Source organism: Pogoniulus pusillus, chromosome 25 (genome assembly GCF_015220805.1).
Source record: "Pogoniulus pusillus isolate bPogPus1 chromosome 25, bPogPus1.pri, whole genome shotgun sequence".
NCBI lineage: Eukaryota > Metazoa > Chordata > Aves > Piciformes > Lybiidae > Pogoniulus > Pogoniulus pusillus.
Genome location: NC_087288.1, coordinates 3927122 through 3944682, shown reverse-complemented (window position 1 = coordinate 3944682; position 17561 = coordinate 3927122). Strand labels below are relative to the sequence as shown.

Sequence of the window (17561 nt, the reverse complement as noted above, 5' to 3'; positions counted from 1 at the left end):
GGAATAAACAAGCAGACACAGAAGCACTGCTTACAGCTCCAAGCCTCTTTCAGCCAGTGGATAATGAAGCTCTTCCTCTGTGGATAATGAAGCTCTTCCCCTAAAATTCTCAGCTGCTTCCTCTAACATTTTTTGCTGCCTTTGCTTTGTGGTGTCACCTCTGCTTCTTTTTCACTTAGTGCAGTCCCTCACCTCTTGTCTTTAAACATGCTGGGCAATGTCTTTAACAGTCCTCCCACCAGGTTCATTGCTGATCAGTTCCTCACCTCTGTCTTTAAACATACTGGGCAACATTTTTAACAGTGCTTCCACCAGGTTCATTGCTGGTCAGTTCCTCACCTCTGTCTTTAAACATGCTGGGCAATATTTCATTATAATAGTCCTCCCACCAGGGTCATTGCTGGACATGGTTTTGCATTGCTTTGGTTGGAAATACCCTGGGAAAGCAAAAAATAACCGAAATAGAAACCGAACAGTACTGTATTAGTCCAAAAGCTTATTTAGGCAGACAGAGCCTGCAGCAGATGCTTAGAGGAAGATTATTTTAAGTGAGTAAACACACAGCAATGTTGCCCTCAGCGTCTGTTCCCAGTTTTTTGGCAATAGGTGGGTGTTTCATTCTGAACTGGGGCCTGTAGCCACATCTTTGTGTTTAATAGACCGTGGTGGAGTTTTCTTCTACTTATTCCTCTAATTGCTTTTTGAACTCCTTTATACTGTTGTTTCCACAACATTGGTGGGGCAGCAAGATTCAGTTGTGGGCTCTGGGAAAAATGCTCTTTTGTTTGATACCTTTTATGTGCTACCTTCATCGGTTACAGCCTCTTTCTTGTATCCTGACAAACAGTGAATAGTCATCCCCTGTTCATTTGTCTGGGCTGCGCAGGAGCCCGCAGACCCCTCCAGCACACCCCTTTGCAAGCTGAAATGTCAAACTGGATTTAAGCTACACTTCTCCACTTTTGGAAGGAGGCTGCCAGTCTCATTTTAAGCCCTTTCTGACTTAACTTGCATTCATCATATGGGTCTCTTTGGCGTTGCTCTCTCCCCACATAGATGGTGTTTTGTAGATGCTTTGCAGTGTTTTCCTATGTATCAGAAGTAGCTGTTCATTTTTTTTAAGGTCTTGAATTAATTAATTAAAAAACTTCTTTGTCTCACAGGAGTTTTGGAAAACTTCTTTTTCAAGAGCTCCTCATTCTTTTTTTTACTAGTTGTCTGACTCTGCTGTGATGATGCACTGAACCGTGGCAGACAAAACTTTTCTGTTGTGTTTTCAGTTGGCTAAAAAAGTGTCTTTTTTCTTCACTTCATCTTCCCCTGACTTGGAACCTAAGGAAAACAGTTCAACCATAAGATTTATTTTATCTTCTGCTTCTCTTTGTTTTAAAGGCCCTTAGTCAGATGAGCAGGGAGCTTTGAACAAGCCCAAATGTGCCTTTTCTTCCCTAACTCCTTTAAAAAAGAGAAGAGCTGTGTATTCAGCATCTGCTTTGCAAATGACTGCTTTACAAACACACTGCAGCACCTCTAGTCAGAAAATACAAGTTGTGATCATCTGGAAAAAAAACCAACACTGATAGAATATTGAGCACCTGAGTTCATAACATTCAAAGCCAAACTGACACAGAGCTCCTTCCTTAACTCACAGGTTTTACTTATTGAACTCTTCTCATGGCTTTGTACAATGTATTAATGCATGGTGGCCAAGCTATCAAGGGGAAAATAATTCTGAAACAGTGTGATGGTTTGGGTGTTCCCCACCCCCCCACTCTTAGGAAATCACCCAAACTAGACTCAGCTGAGCTGGGAATTAGAATGAAGCTTTATATTTACAGCTTAGCATAATACACAAGCAGGTATTTACAATCTATACAGCTAGAGACAGAAATGGACAAGTTAAAAAAGTAATAGAGAAACACAGCAGCCCTCCCAGAAAGCAGAGTCCCCAGGAGGTGCTCCCAACCACCCTTCCAACTCTCTTCCACCTCTCTACCTTACCCCAGACTTTGCCTTACAGTCAAAGTGAGTTTGGAGAATCGGCCAGGGGCGTTAGGAAGCAGAAGGATTAGTTACACAAACAGCAAGTTAGGGAGAGAAGAGAGGCAGCCAGAGAGAGCAACTCTGTTATCTATGTTTGTGTTCTTGTTCTTATCCATCTCAGCAAGCCCATGAGTGCAGCAGACATCACCATTGTTTCCTTTTCACAGCCTAGCATCTAATTCCTCTCACTAAAATATCCCAGCTAGGCTCAAACTAGCACAAATAGATCAAAATTCTGAAGGAATAGATAAAAAAAATCTGAATGGATAAATATCTGAAGAAATAGAGAAAAAAAATTCTGAACGGATAAATCTCTGAAGGAATGGATAAAAAAATCTGAATGGATAAATCTCTGAAGGAATAGATGGAAAATCTCTGAGGGAAGGAATAAATGAACATTCCTGAAATCTCTAGTTTGCAGTTACTATTTACATATGTAAAAAACTTTTAGTTCTGCTTCCAGCTGGGATTTAATTTAGACTTCTTTTCAGGACTGCAGGCACAGTTAATGTCAAGGTGCACACATGATGCTGTCAAAGGTTCAGCCTGAACTGCAATGCCTCCCTGTGTATGAGAGTCCAAAACCAGAGACTGGTTTCACGGTGGACCATCATAACTTTTAAATCCCACGAATCCCACGGATTAAGTGGTGCTAATATGTTTATTTGCCCTGAAATGCACTCCAGAGTAGCTAGAGATTTATAGTCCCCTGATCCAAGTCCTCTTCTGAGTCTTAATCAACAGTTTTGATTTAGATAAAATGAGACCCTGGTCTAAATAAAGACACGGGCATCTGAAGGAGAATGTGGGATTTTTTTAAGCACATAACCAAAAAGATGAATGAAAAGAAGGAGCAGTCAGTGACTGTCTCTCCACTGTCACTGGAACCCACTGCACCCAGATGTTATGGAGGAATTTCATGTTCAGCCTGCTGTACAAGCTCAGGGCTGGCCAGCTGAGCAGCTGACCTCATCCCACCAGAGCTCCCAATGGGCATAGTCCAGTGGGGTCTCTGTAGAATCTTGATTTCCAAGAATTCACTTGGATTGAATTCAGCATTTAACAGAACCATTGCCACTTTGACTGGAAAAAAAAAAGAGAGGGGGAGACTTGACAAACTAGCCCTAAACTGGTAACTGTCTTTGATGTGATAGCCTTGGATACTGGGGTAATTACCACAGAAGTGAGAAAAATGAGGTTTGGACCCTCTTAGCTTAATTTAAAGTCAAACCTACTCCTAGTAAAATACTTGGACTACCTTAGGAAACCTAGCAGAGACTTTTTTATGGCAGAGATAGGCCACAGCACAACCAGAAGGAGACAAAGTGAGCCTGAAACTACAGCTTCTTGTTAGTCTTGCCTTAGCACCTTAGCCCAAGTCCCTGTTTCCAGGACAGTTTAAATGGGTTACAGTGAAAACTCCAGAGAACAAAACCAAGTATTATCTGGGGAAAAAAACAATGGTGGTGCCTGTATCCATCCTGGTTTTAATTTAGGCCTCTCACTGGCTGTAGGATTGCTGGTGGATCTGGATCTTTGTTAGCTGCCAGTATGGGACACCATCTGGAACACAGGAAGCTCCACCTCAACACAAGGAGAAACTTCCTTACTCTGAGGGTGCTGGAGCACTGGAACAGGCTGCTCAGAGTCCTTCTCTGGAGACTTTCTAGACCTGTCTGGATGTGTTCCTGTGTGACCTGCCCTAGGTGATCCTGCTTTGGCAGGGCGGTGGGACTAGATCATCTTTGGAGATCACTTCCAGCCCCTAACCTCCTGTGATTTTATGGATGTCATCCCTATAGTCACTTGGTGCCTGTGTACCCCACCTCCCACAAGCCTGGCATCCAGTGCCGAGCCTGGCATCCAGTACCTTGTGCCAGGGTACACAGTGAATCGGGTGACACGCAGGGAGCAGAGGGGATCCCGGCTGCAGCAGAGCCAGCACAGTGGCACAGCACCAACCATGCAAAGTGCCCTGTGACAGAGGCAGCAAGGCAGGGCTGAAAGACCATGGGGTGCCAGAGCTAACTGCGCACACCTTAAAGCAGCTCTGAGGCTACTCTCAGTTGAGCAGCATTTAGTTTGAGATTGGCATCTGCATTTTGCTCTTTGTAAGTGTCCTGAGTATGCTCTGAGTTTCTGATAGAGTTTCTAGAGAGCCAGGGGAGCTCACTTGCCTGTGTAGAGGTGCATGGTGCTATCTGCATGTCCTGGGGCAGCTGAGACAGTTGTGTGAGGCTGGCAGTTTTAGGATGGACCTGTACCTCTCTGACAGGTACTTCAGCACAAGTTGTGGGTAACTGAGTTAGTCCCTAGGCATCAGTCCCATTGGTGGCACTGAGCTCTGTGCTGGCTCTGTGGAGACTGGAGCTGAGACTTCTCCAGCTTCTGTGTGAGCTGAATTGCTTGTTAGGTGACACTGTACTGAGTACCTCTCAAGTCCTACCCTGTCAGGGTTCAGTTGCCTAAACATCCTTCTTTAATGTAATTTTAAATGCTGACAAGCAGCCTACCTAACTTTCAACTTCTTTATCAGAGGTTGCAGGTGTCCTTGGGTCCTTTTGTCTTATCTACCAACCCTGTGCAGATAGCTGGAGTAGCCCAGGGCATCTCAAATTGCACTAGGTGTCTTGTCAGCCACTGAAGTGAACCATTTCTGTCCAGGGCAGTCTAGTCTCTGAGCTGATCAGGAGAGCAAGTGCTGAAAAAGCACCTTTCTTATTAAAACATTCCCAAAGCCATGGGTGTGCATGAAAGCACTCTTGTTGTGTGTCAGTAAAATGGACTAACCAGGATCTGTTATAAATCACCAAAACATGCTAAATGTTCTGTGCCTTCAGATTGTTTTCCTCCCTTTACTGGGACTGTCCAACCTTGCTGCAGCCTCATGGCTTAATATACCTGCTGGTGTCCACAGTGAACACTGATTATCGACCTAACCAGCTTAGCCTGTGTTTATCTCACTCAGTAATGTATTTACTAACCTTATTTCACCCCCTGTGCTGTCCCAGCACCATGTACTGCCAGCCAGTGTCACTCCAGGTCCTGTGGGGCCTCTGTGCTGGCAGTGCAAGAGTTGGTTTTTGGTTGGAGCCAAGAGCTGCTTTCTGTTTTGAGCCACGTTCCTGTATCAGACAGCAGACAGCAACCTACTGACAAACAAGGCTGGAAGGAATTGGCTTCCAGCTTGTGTCTTGGAAGAAATGACCAAGAGACAGACAGTCGTGTGGGTTCTCTGCCACAGACACTACCGACGTGTCCCAGAGAGCGTCCTCTGCTGCTGTAGCCTGCCAGAGAGGACTGCCTGCTGAAGGGCCACTTGTGTCATTGCAGATGGCAAACACAAGCTCTTTCGCAGCTGCCTGTGGAGCAGGCATTAGTTCCCATGTGATCCACACGTTAGTATGCCATAAGGAAAGCGGCTAAGAAACTTAAAGCAAGTTAGAGGCCTTTTCAAAGTGCTTTTGAGTGCTTTAGGTTTGAAATGAGTAACTTGAAAGAGCCTAAATCCTTAGTTAATAATTTACATGTGAATAAAGCTGAAGAAATGCCTGAGATTCCAGCTCCTTCGTTTGATTGCCTCATGTTTACACACTGTGGAGCTCTTTCAGGGAGTACAAGATGTTTGTCATTTGGGTTCCCTGGGATGTTGACATATTTTCCAAGGCTGATGGAATGCATTTGCATGTTTTGCCCTACAGAATTGTATGTGCCTAACTTGTTTTGACATCTACATGTGAGTTCCATATTAGCCTTTAGACTGCCATTGTAAATGTTGCTTTTAGTTATTGAAAGTGGCTTCCTTCCTGCCGGGCAGACAGCATTCAGCTTTTCCAATTGTGATTGCTTTTTGTTTTGTGTGGACACACATGGGGTTTTGAACTGTTCTTAGAAGATTAGGGAATGGTTTTCCTTTGAATACTGGGAGATGTAGGCAGAAGGCTCTGATGCTACTGTCTGGAAAACCTTTGGAAGGGGAAAAAGGCTCCTTTGTGGAGAAAAGTGATTTTAAGTAAGTGTGCAAATGTGTGTTGCAGTTGACATGATTCCCCTTCTCCAATCCATTTCCAGCAGGTTAGGGTGTTTTTGCTTACATGTCATAAGTTGCAGAATTCAGCCATTTAGCAGATGGGGCTAGCCCAGGATCTTATAAGAACATCCAAGTCTTCATCCATTATCTGAACAGAAAAAAAGTCAACTTAGGAAATTCATCTGAGCCACTGAAATTGTCACCATTTGCCACATTTGTGTCTGCGTTGCACACTGCAGAAAATTAACCACATTTTCCTTTCAGAATTCTCATGTGTCGCAGTTTGGGGCCACAAGCAACCCATCAGTGGTGATCATGGCACTGGTGGAGAGAAAAGTGAGAGACAGAAGTGATTTGAAGTATTTTCTTTAAGTCATGGTCCATAAGGGGCAGCTTCCAGTTTTGGCCCTACAGAGTATGTACAACGCTATCACAGAATCACACAGAATTGTCAGGCTCAGAAGGGACCTCAAGGATCACCTAGCTCCAACCCCCCTGCCATGAGCAGGGACACTTTCCACTAGATCAGGTTGTCCAGAGTCCCATCCAGCCTGGCCTTATAAAACATCCAGGGATGTGGCTTCCATCACCTTCCTGGGTAACCTGTTCCAGTGTCTCACCACCCTCACACTGAAGAACTTCTTCCTAGCATCTACTCTACGTCTCCCTTCCTTAAGCTTGGATCCATTCATCCCCAGTCCCATCACTACCTAATACCCTCAAAAGTCCCTCACCAGCTTTCTTGTAGGCTCCCTTCAGATACTGGAAGGCCACAATAAGGTCTCCTTTTCACCAAACTAAACAACCTCAACTCTCTCAGTCTGTCCTGGTAGGAGATGTGCTCCAGCCCTCTGAACATCCTTATGGCTCTTCTCGGGACATGTTACAGCTAACGGAGACAAGAAGATACCAGTTGGCCCTTCTGAATCTTTGTGTCCTGTCCAAGTGCTCTTGCCTAAATTTATTTACTGTTTCCATTTTCCGAGCTATAGAATAGTCATTCTGGCCTCTGGCTGGTGCCCCAAAAGGCTACAGATTCCTGATAGAAACCAGGACCTATTTGTGGTCTTCCACCCCCATGCTGGGATCCTCCATCACTTAGGCCAGTTTTATTTTGATTGTTTTGTTCTGAAGCCCTCAGAGATGAGGGTAAGTGTGCTTGGTAGGCTGGTGCCCAAGGAAGCAGACAGGCAGAGGTAGCAAAATGACCATGTCTGCACTGCCTTGAGGTACTCCTGGAAATCTGGGCTGCCTGCTTCACCTTCAGCAGAGTTCATCAAGCTGTGGCTAGGGCTCAGAGTGAGAGAATCATCCACAGGAAAAGGAAATCCAAATCTTTGCCCTGTCTCTCTCAGCCCCCTGCACTTCCAAGTGCAGAAATAAATGGCCCCAACTATGGCCCCAGGGTACTTTGAGTAGCAAGGTTCAGTGTTATCTATAACACTAGAAATCTCGCCCCAGCTCTGAAATGATGCCAGTTCCCCTGGGCTCAGCACTGGCTTCATGTGGCTCTGCTTTTCTGAGGGCCTGTGCTAGTCTCTGTGCAAGATCCTAATACTGTACCTGTCTGACAGCAGAGACAGCATTTGGTTGTCTCTGAGGCTGTCCTGTGGTGTGGAATTGGAGCTCTGCAGGGATTTCCATCCCTGTGGCATTTCCCCTTCGGTACCATCATACCTTTGGTACAGTCGTACCTTCAGCTCTACTCTAGCAGTGGCAGGTTCCAAATACAAGCATTAATTTGCTGATGAGCATGAGCTGAGACATTGCTGCTGGAGAGGTAAATGGAGAACCAAGGAAAAGCGCAAGATGAACGTATCAAAGGAGGAGAAGAAGTCTTCTCTTCACGTCACATCTCTCTGTTTCTCTTTTGCAGACAGGACAGGATGGGTCATCCCCGAGACCTACGCCCACCCGCATTCCTGTGTCAAAAGGTATGAAAGCAGGAAAGGCAGTAGTGGCAGCCCCAGGAGCAGGAAATGTGACAAAATTCGAGCCTCGTGCCGAGACTCAGTCTATGAAAATAGAACTGAAGAAGTCTTCAGCCAGCAGCTCTGCCTCCCTGGGCGGGGGTCAGGGCTGATGGTGGTGGCTCAGGGGGTACGTTCTGCAGGTTTTACTGCTACCGTGGAAGTCAGCCTCCCCGCTCCCTGTCTGTGTAGTTGCTCACTTTTGCCTGTACTAATGAAGTCCTGCAGCTGTCACTTAACAACAAACTAATAAGTGTGTGCACTGACTACTTAAGTAACAACATCCTTCTGTTTCCTTAATGAAGTTTTAAAAGAAAACAAAACAGCAGCAAAAAAAAAAACCCAAGCCATCCAAAAGGCAGTCACATGCCAGGAAGCTTTGCCAACCTAGGAAGTGAGAATGGGAGAACTGCACTAGGTTCAGGAATTCTTAATCATAGCCTTGGTAATGTGTTAATAGATGGAAGGAAGTCTGGTCACGTTTGCTAGATTGCCTTACACTTTAATGGATCACCTTCCACCTTCCATACTGCATGGGGCACTTCCCTTCCTGCCTGTGATCACAGTACTGAGATGCCACGTTGCCCAAGGAAGTGAGTGCACTTGAGGTCCTGTTTTAATGTAAGCTAGTACCTTGGGTGTGGGAGGGAAAGGAAGAGAGGAAGGATGGGCACCCTGTTAGCAGCCTTCTGTCTAGGAATCTCCCATCCAAATCAGTGTTTCTCAGGGTAAGCTACTTGCTGAAGGCAGTTACAGAATGTGACCCAATATTCAGCAGTAGCAGTGCTAAGCAGCAGCTGATTTCTTCCAGAAGGGGTTAATAGTTGTAGACACTACTTAGAACCAGGTCCCTGGTTTACATGCAATGGGAAGCTGGCAGCTCAGAGGTCAGATGAAGGCAAAGTGAGCCAAGAGGTGTTTAGTCTTTAGAAAACACTTCAGAAACATTGAGCTGGCTAAAATCAGTGCAGTCTGTTTGTGCCTGCTCCAAAGACCACTAAAGGCTATGAAGCAAGTCACTCCACTGACCTCAGCAGGTCTTCAGTTTTCCTGGTTGGATGAACCTGTGCTTTATTTAAACCTTAGCTGCCAGGAATCCTTTGTGTCTTAAAGGGGAAGTCAGCAGAAACAGCTGGTGGCACAGACTGCTACCTAAAGGCAGAGCTCAGGTACAGACAGTGGAAGAGATAGGGTTTGGTGTGGAAGTTATTCTGCCTTAAACACAAACTGCCTCACAGGACCATGGTGATTCAGCATTTTTTCCTCCCTCTTTGTGGTTTCCTTATTTAATATGTTTGCATTTTTAAGCATGCTTTAAGGAATTGTTCTAGCATGGAGATGGTGTGGATGTCAATGATTGTTATGATTGTTGATTTAATTGAAGTAAAGTTTATTATTGAAGGAGAGTTCCATTAAGTGATCAATTTCCACAGAAGAAATTCATAACCAGAAGAAACAAAGCTGATAAATGAGGTTTTTAAAGGTTGTTTAATACCTCAACCACGACAGCAAGCTGTAAAGGACCCAGTGGTGAGGAGCAGCTTTCAGAAGGCGAGGCAGGAAGACCACTAATAAATAATAAGTACAATTCACAGAACAGAAAAATGCACCAGTGGGTGAAACCCTAAAAGGCTGTTTGTCTGGGAAAGGAGATTTGATGGAAAAATCTGCCACAGAAGGTCAACAAAATTCTCTTCAGTCCAAGCAATGTTTAGTCTTCAATCTGCACTTTGCATTGCTTTCCAGTTTAAGATCCAGAGATGGCCACTGTCCCAGCACAAAGCTGGCACCTTATTATTCACTTGAAGGACATTGTATCTGTGGTCACGTCAAAAAGAAGGAGGCTTCAGTTTCTGTGCAGGTAGCACCTGTTAATTTTGAGGATTTGGATCCTGCAACATCTGAAAATCAGATTCATTTCAGTAGCTTTTCTTCATAACACTCAATTCCCAGTATTCCAGATAAAACTTGGAATTAGCAAGCAACATGAGTGACCGTGCCAGAAATACATCAGATCCTCCCAACTCGTTTTATCACTAGAAGCCTTGACTTGTCAATACATCGTTGCAGAGATCTTCTTGTTCTTCCTGTAGTGTAGACTTCACAGCAGATGTTTGAAGAAAACACATAATTAAGAGCTTTTTTTTTCTGGATATTCACTCTAAATACTGGCACTGAAGCCAAGTCTTCAAATCAAAACAGTCATTTAAATAATATTGTGAACATGAGCCCTGAGCTAATGTGGCTTGATACACTGATGAACTACAGCTGCCTTAAGCCTTCCTTTTCAGTTTCTTGTTTAAATGAAACTTAGTCTCTTAGTCTAACTGTTGCTCTGCCCAAGGCAATGTTGTCTGTGTGCCTGTGGTTGAAAGACATGTTTTGCTTGAGATCCAAGAAACGAATTCACCTGAAGAGACAAGCCAGCCTCACAGTACCTGAAGTCCAGGATACACCAAGAAGCTGGACCACAACTGCAGGCACTGACTCTTGTGGAGTCAGTAGGATTTCATGAGACAGACAGGAGAAATTCCAGACAGGTCTGACTGAGGGTTCTGCTGTTTTTCCCAGAGGTAGCACAACAGAAAGGAACTTCTGCTCCATCGCAGAAAACTAAAGAATTGGAATCTGGCAACTGGTTTAACCTTTAGCTAAAAATAGGTATTTAGTTGCACTCCTAATTTTTAACATATGTTCTAATTGACCTGAGGTTCTTGTTTCTTGAAGGTAGAAGAAAGGTAAAATGAAGGAAAAAGAAAGCCTATAGTTCAGAAGTCTTAAAAGTTGAAGCATAGCTGTCTCTATTACATTGGAATTCCCTCTGAGTCTGAAGACAGTTCTGTTTAGTAACTAAGGTAAGATTCTTCATTCAGTAGATCAGCTCTAGAAAGCAAATCAGACAAACAAGGCTGAAGATAGTGCCTAAGCACCTAGAGGCATTCCAAAGATCTTCCAGAAGTTCTTCCACTGCCCTTGTTTAGTCAGTGTTTCAGTTATCACTTCACTACCACTGCTGCCTCTTAATTAAGATCCACAACTTAGGTGTTCTTGTATTTCCTCTAAGGGCTCTAAGTGAAGCCACAATTTCATGGTCATTCAAAGTCAGGATGTAACCCCCCTCTGGAGCCAAAAGCTGTAGTCTTGTCTTTGTCACTTCAGCCAAGAAAGTACTTACTTCCATGTGGTTGGCCCTTGAGCTGGACAAGTCTTTGAACTTAACTGAGAAACTGATCTGAGCTAAAAGGAATCTGGCAAAAAAGCATAAAGGCTGTCTTGAAGACAGCTTAGTTCCAGGCTCTTAGGCCAGAAAAAGAAAGAGGGAAGCTATAGGAAACCAGTGGCTGTCTTAAAGTGACTGTGGAATCGTGAATGCCCCCTAGTAAATCAGGCAGCACACAAATGCAGGGGGAGTGCTGCTGATTTAAAAAAACTCTTGACTGAAACCTTTGACAAAAGGTAGTGGAGGACAGTTCCCCCTTCTCATCAGTATCTCAGGAGATTCAAAGTCACATCAGTTCTGGCCAGGTTCACCAATGCCATTGGCAAACAGCTGAGGGGGAAAAAGGTGGTATTCTTACTCCCTCTTGTAAAGGCTGTGTTGTTCTGCATGGGGGGGTTTTGTATTCACTGAACAGAAACATCAGCATAGTTGAGTGGTCAAGATACTGAACTAGGAGGAGGGAGCCCCCTGGGATTCTGTTCCCTGTTCCAAAGCCTACCTCTGAGCCTGGCCTTTTGTGAAAAGAAAGTTTCTAAGATGAAGTGTCTGTGTTCATCCATCCCTCCAGCTGTCCTTTGTTGGTGAATAACACTGAGCACATCAACCATTTCCTACCAAACCTGACATAGCAATAGGAGCCTCCAGAATAAGTTCTTCCAGTTTAATGAGAAGGGCAACAGAGAAGAAGAGCAAGACCTTAGCAGTACCCCACTGTGCACAAGAATGCAGTGTGAGCTCACCTTTATACAGCATCAAAAATGGATTCGAGAGGGTGATATGAGGAAAGCAGCAAGGACAAGCATTGTTCAGGCCTCAGACTGTCCTAGGCACCTAGGAAATGCTGAGGCACCAACCCATAGGAAAATGTTAGGGCCTTTATTTGCAGGGCTTCTTGTGTGCTCTGCACTGGATTGCAAAGCAGAAACTAAGGCTTCCCCTGCTCAGGTGATCATCTGGAATAACTGATGCTCCCTCTCTCTTACCTTTTTCTCTCATATATACACATGAAGCTGAGCTCTTTCAGCAGCAAAAAGTGCTCAACTCAAAGTAATAACGAGAGTTACAGTGCTTCACCAGGACCTGAGCTGGCTGAGAACCAATCTTTGTATTTTCAGTAGGATTCAAGAGGTGTCTTGTTTGGGCTGACATGTCAGCAGTCATGATAACTCCAACCCAGCAGTGGGAACACATGGCTTAGGATAGCAATAAGGTAGAGAGCGGGAACAGCTTGACAGGGCTCTGAGCAACCCGATCTAGTTGAGGAAGCCGCTGCTTACTGCAGAGGGGATTGGACTGGATGACCTTTGGAGATCACTTCCATTTCATGATTCTATGATAAAAGCAGTGCCTCTTGCCTTTTCCATGTGAGTGCTTGTCAGAAGGGAGTCTTCATCCTCCTGGTAGCCACCCTTTATGTACTGGTCCATGGTGATTAGGTCTTCTCGAAGCCTTTTCTTCTCAAGGCTGAACCTACCCAGTTCTGTGGTGGAGTCACTGTCCCTAGAGGTATTCAAGAAAAGACTGGATGGGGCACTTAGTGCCATGGTCTGGTTGATTGGATAGGGCTGGGTGATAGGCTGGCCTGGATGATCTTGGAGGTCTCTTCCAACCTGCTTGATTCTGTGATTCTGTCAGCCTGTCCTCATATGGCAGATCTTCAGCACACCTAGTAAACAGCTCTTGGTTTCTTGGAAGATGCAGTCAGGGTTAGCTACTCTCAGATGCAGAGCTATCAGCTCTGAGAGGCAAGTATGAGTCACTCAGACATGAAGGGTTCTTCAGGACTTCAAAACCCAGAAACACCCACCTCTGATTCTCTTCTGTGGCTTGGGCCTGCACTGTCTGTGGCACTGACATTCTTGTATCATCTGGTGTTATTTCTTTGTACATGTTGTAAGAAGAAATTAAACTTCACATGTTAAAATCTCAGTTGCTGTGCTTCATTCTATAGACTGGTGTTTTTTTCATAGGCCAGCTGCTAAGGATGTGTCCCCTGGAGAAGTCTGAATTACAGCAGTGGGACTGAAAGCAGAATTAGCAGCTCTGCACAAACTTTGTTTTCTTTTCCTGTCATAAAAGTAAATCGTTTTGTTTAAGTGAATTCAAAGCTCCTTGAAATACTCTCATCTATAATCCTAGATCATCTCCTAGATATAATATTCCCCCAGAGAGTGGTCCAACAGAACTCAGACAAAATCTGCCCTGTTATAATTTTAGCTTAAGAATTAGTGAATATTAAAGGGGGGGAGGGAGGGGATGCTTTCACATAGAGTTTGTGTGACTCCCAACGAGGTTTATGGGAGTCTGATACTAATCTGATAGTAAGTAAATGCAGCTTTTCCCATTATACCCTGCTTAAAGTTAGAGAACATCATTAATTGTGAGGTAAAACCATGCTGTGCTTTGTGGTTCTTCCATGTATGTTGCTCAGTTTTGGTTGACCTGCTATGCAGGACCTGTGGGAAATCATTTTGCTGGGAAATCACATGGAAAAGAACTACTTTCTGTTGGGGAAATGTTATTGCTTCATTTGCCTTCACATTACCTCCTTTAAACGTTGCCTTAGTCCCACTTTGCGGAGCCATCTCGTATGAAAACGTCGCTGGGACCTGCCATCTGGTGGCAAAGTTCTGGCATTAGAGCAGATGGAAAACACTTGGGATATTTTTGTCTTCTCGTCATGTAACTTGATCAAATACCTTACAAACATCAGTGAGGAAGCAGAAAGAGGCAGAAGTTAATAAGAATATAAAAGAGAATAACGTTATGATTAGTGTCATGCAAATGAGACACTAGAAGAGAGGAAGGAATAAAAAATGATGAGGAAAATGAGTCTCAAATTATTGCTATTTCTAGCTGACATCGGTGCAGTTACAGTGTTTGGCATGCATAAAATCCACCTTTTCAGAGGAAAATGTCATTGGTAGCTATGTCCCTGTATTAAGAATTGTCTGTAAGAGCAGTGTATAGACAGAAGAACAGAAGACAAGGTCTAAGTATTTCAGCAGAGCCCAGAGATCAGTCAGGAGCAGGGATCTTCTGTGTTGCATGCAAGACAAAGTTCCAATCAAGAGCAATGCCAAGGTTTGCATGCTAGGGCTGAAACTTAGCCCATTGGAGCCAGCAGCACAACAGAGCAGACTTGCTGAATAAAATTGGCATAGTTTCCTAAGCCAGGTTTAATTGAAAAAAGAGAAACTACTCTAGACCTCTTCCTCATCCACATTTCAGAACTGCCAACAGATCCAACCCAGTGCATCCAATGAGTTCTGGTGCTGTGATTCTATGAGTTATGATGGATTCGCTTAGACAGGATACAAGAAAGCCAACTCTCAAGTCTTCAGCCTAACTCAGGTGTGGGACTGGAACCTTGGTGTCCTTGTGGTTTAATCCATTCAGCTCTGTTACACTTCTTCCCTGTGGATGGCCAAATGGTAGTCTTGACTTCAAAGTGGAAGCTACTTGCTAGTCGCTAGCGATGGGATGAGAAGAAATGGGCTGTGCCAGGAGAGGTTTAGACTGGACATTAAGGAAAATTTCTTTACTGAAAGAGTGGTGAAGCATTGGAATAGGCCACCCAGGAAGGTGGTGGAGTCACCATCCCTGCAGGTGCTCAAGAAACATGTAGATACGGCGCTTCAGGAGATAGTTCAGCAGTCACGATAGTTGGGTTATGGTTGGAGTTCACGATCACAGGATGTTAGGGGTTGGAAGGAACCTCCATAGGTCGAGTCCAACCCCCTTGCCAGAGCAAGACTATAGAATCTAGCACAAGTCACACAGGAACACATCCACATGGATCTTAAAGGTCTTTTCCAGCCCTCATGAATGTATGATTAGCCAGCTTGTGTCAGCCAGCAATGTGAGACTAAGTCTGAGAGACCCTCCTAGAAGAAGACCACTTTGCCCTGCCACTGCAATTGTTGTTATCGAGTGACTTGTGCCGTGTTTGCAGTTTCCCAAACCGACCTGTTTTGCTCTCTTCTCTTGTAGAGAGTGTCATCATTCACCAGTTACGCATGAACTCTAGATGAGTCACCGCCCCCACTGCCTGCTCTCTGTGTGCACTACCCTCCGTGCCAGTCGGATGGATCGCTCTAGAAGCTCTCTACCATCATCGCCAGGGTCACTCGTGCTACTGATTATTCGTGGAAGCATTTATTGCCTCCATTAGATTTTAGCTGGGGTTTTGCTGTTGTTGTGGTTTTAATTATTGGTAGAGCTTTAAGAATGAAGGGCCTTGCTGATCCTTTGACACAGGCAGAGAGAGAGAGAAGCAGGCTTTCTGCCAGCTGCATTTCCCTTCTCTTTGCAAAGTCCAGGGCACGTGCTTGATTTTGTTTGATGTTGGCCATATAATTTATTTTTCTAAGACACTTTGTAAAGTAACTGTCCCAAAGTTGCAATTCCTGCTGTTGTCAACGGCGCATTTCTTTTGTAGAATATACACTGTCAAATCTGCAGTTTGATATTTTTGTAAGAGAGGAGTATGTAAAGAAAGAGAAGGAAAAAAAATCACTGGTGGTTTGGTCTTTAAATGGGAAAAAAAATCAGCTCATTACTATTAGCATTTTTTTCTGCCACCACAAGATTCTGTGAGACTTAAATACTCAGAAGGCTGCTGTATGGAATTTGTATGAGCGCAGAATAATTCTTGCACTGTGTGATGATTTGGCATAAAATTAAGTATTAAAAGTCCAATGCCTTGAAATGCAACCAATTTTACTCATTTTAAACCATGTAAGCCAGTTTTTAAAGCTGTGATTTTTTTTCTATATATGTTTTTACTTCTGCCTGTACCAAAAAAAGAAAGAGTTGATTTCCATTACACTGTAACTAATAAATGTTCACAACTATGCAAATGTAATCTAGTGTTTGAATTTTATCTCAGCTTTCTGAGGGTCAGTGTGACTCAAGTATGTTGGGGGTTGGTCTCTTCTCCCAGGCAACCAGAAATAGATCAAGGGGATACAGTCTCAATTGTGCCACAAGGGAGGTCTAGGCTGGATGTTAGGAGGAAGTTGTTGGCAGAGAGAGTGATTGGCATTGGAATGGGCTGCCCAGGGAGGTGGTGGAGTCACCGTCCCTGGAGGTGCTCAAGACAAGACTGGATGAGGCACTTAGTGCCATGGTTTAGTTGACTGGGCAGGGCTGGGTGCTAGGTTGGACTGGATGAGCTTGGAGGTCTCTTCCAACCTGGTTGATTCTATGATTCTATGTATTTGTTTATAGAGACAGAATGGTCTTGGAAGTTCCTCACCTTGTGTTGGAGCTTCCAACACAAAGAAGGACATGGATCTGTTGGGGAGATCCAGAGGAGGGCCATAAAGGTGATCAGAGGGATGAAGCATCTTTCCTCTAAGGATAGGCTCAAGGAATTGGGCTTGATCAGCCTGGAGAAGAGAAGGCTCCAGGGAAACCTTACAGGGACCTTCCAGGTGGCCTGCAAGAAAGCTGGGACACCAGGGTTTTGAAGGTGTATTTGGGGGTTTTCCTTAGGGCAGACAACACATGCCAGCAATACAGCTGTGTCCATAGAGCATATTTAGAGTGAGCTGAGAAGAATTTCACCTTTCAGAGAGTAATGGAGCTGAGGTGGATAAAGTTCAGTGTGTGTCACAATATACTGCACAGCAGAATGAAAACTGTGATGACCCAGAGCTTCTCTTTTCAAACTTGGGAATCAAAACCTATCCACGTTAAGAGCTACATCGAGCTCACCTGGAACAAAATTGCCAGCTATTTGAAAGTGGCTGTGATGCACCTGAACTAACCTCCAGCTTTTGCAGATGAGTCAGAAGTAAAATTGTATTCTGAAATGGAATTTGATGTAAAAAGTCCAAATCAAAGTAAAAATTTCTATTTTTTTCTTGTCCAGATTTTGATACAATGCTGGTTCAGTATGAGCACACATGTAAGTTGTCCCCTTCCTGAGTCCTAGCCAGACGTATAAACATCTCTGGGTTCACAGGTAGGTGAAGTTTTTCAGCTTCTCAAGTAAAGCTTTGTTGAAAGCATGAACAGAGGCATGTTGTGTATTTGAAATCATGTAGATTTTGAAGTTATTTTTGATGAACTGCAGCACTTGAGAGCAGGAGAGTGGTGTCCTGGAGTCCTGTACCCCTAAATTCCTCTCCTGCCCGGACTTCGGGGGGAAAGGGGAAAAGCCGCCTGGTTTCCCCCCCCCTCGCCTGCCCTGCAGCCGAGAAGGGGGTGGCGACTGCCCCGTAAGTTCCCGCGCTGGAGCCAGGCTGGGATTGGCCGTGCGCTTTCGCGCCTAAAGTGTGGTAACTCTGCC

General features: G+C 44.5%; 1 protein-coding gene across 7 annotated transcripts in view; it reads left to right on the top strand.

Moving 5' to 3' along the window:
- FILIP1 (filamin A interacting protein 1) overlaps nucleotides 1–16125 on the top strand; it is a 121053-nt gene extending 104928 nt beyond the window's left edge. For 5 of the 7 annotated variants that reach the window (XM_064164223.1, XM_064164221.1, XM_064164222.1 and 2 more), the window contains 2 exons: nucleotides 7950–8173; nucleotides 15257–16125. In XM_064164223.1, coding sequence (XP_064020293.1) covers nucleotides 7950–8156 — 207 coding nt within the window. In that variant the 3' untranslated portion in view covers nucleotides 8157–8173; nucleotides 15257–16125. The remainder of the gene's footprint in view (nucleotides 1–7949; nucleotides 8174–15256) is intronic. The other 2 variants (XM_064164224.1, XM_064164226.1) reach the window with 2 other exon arrangements.
- Nucleotides 16126–17561: the final 1436 nt, after the last annotated feature.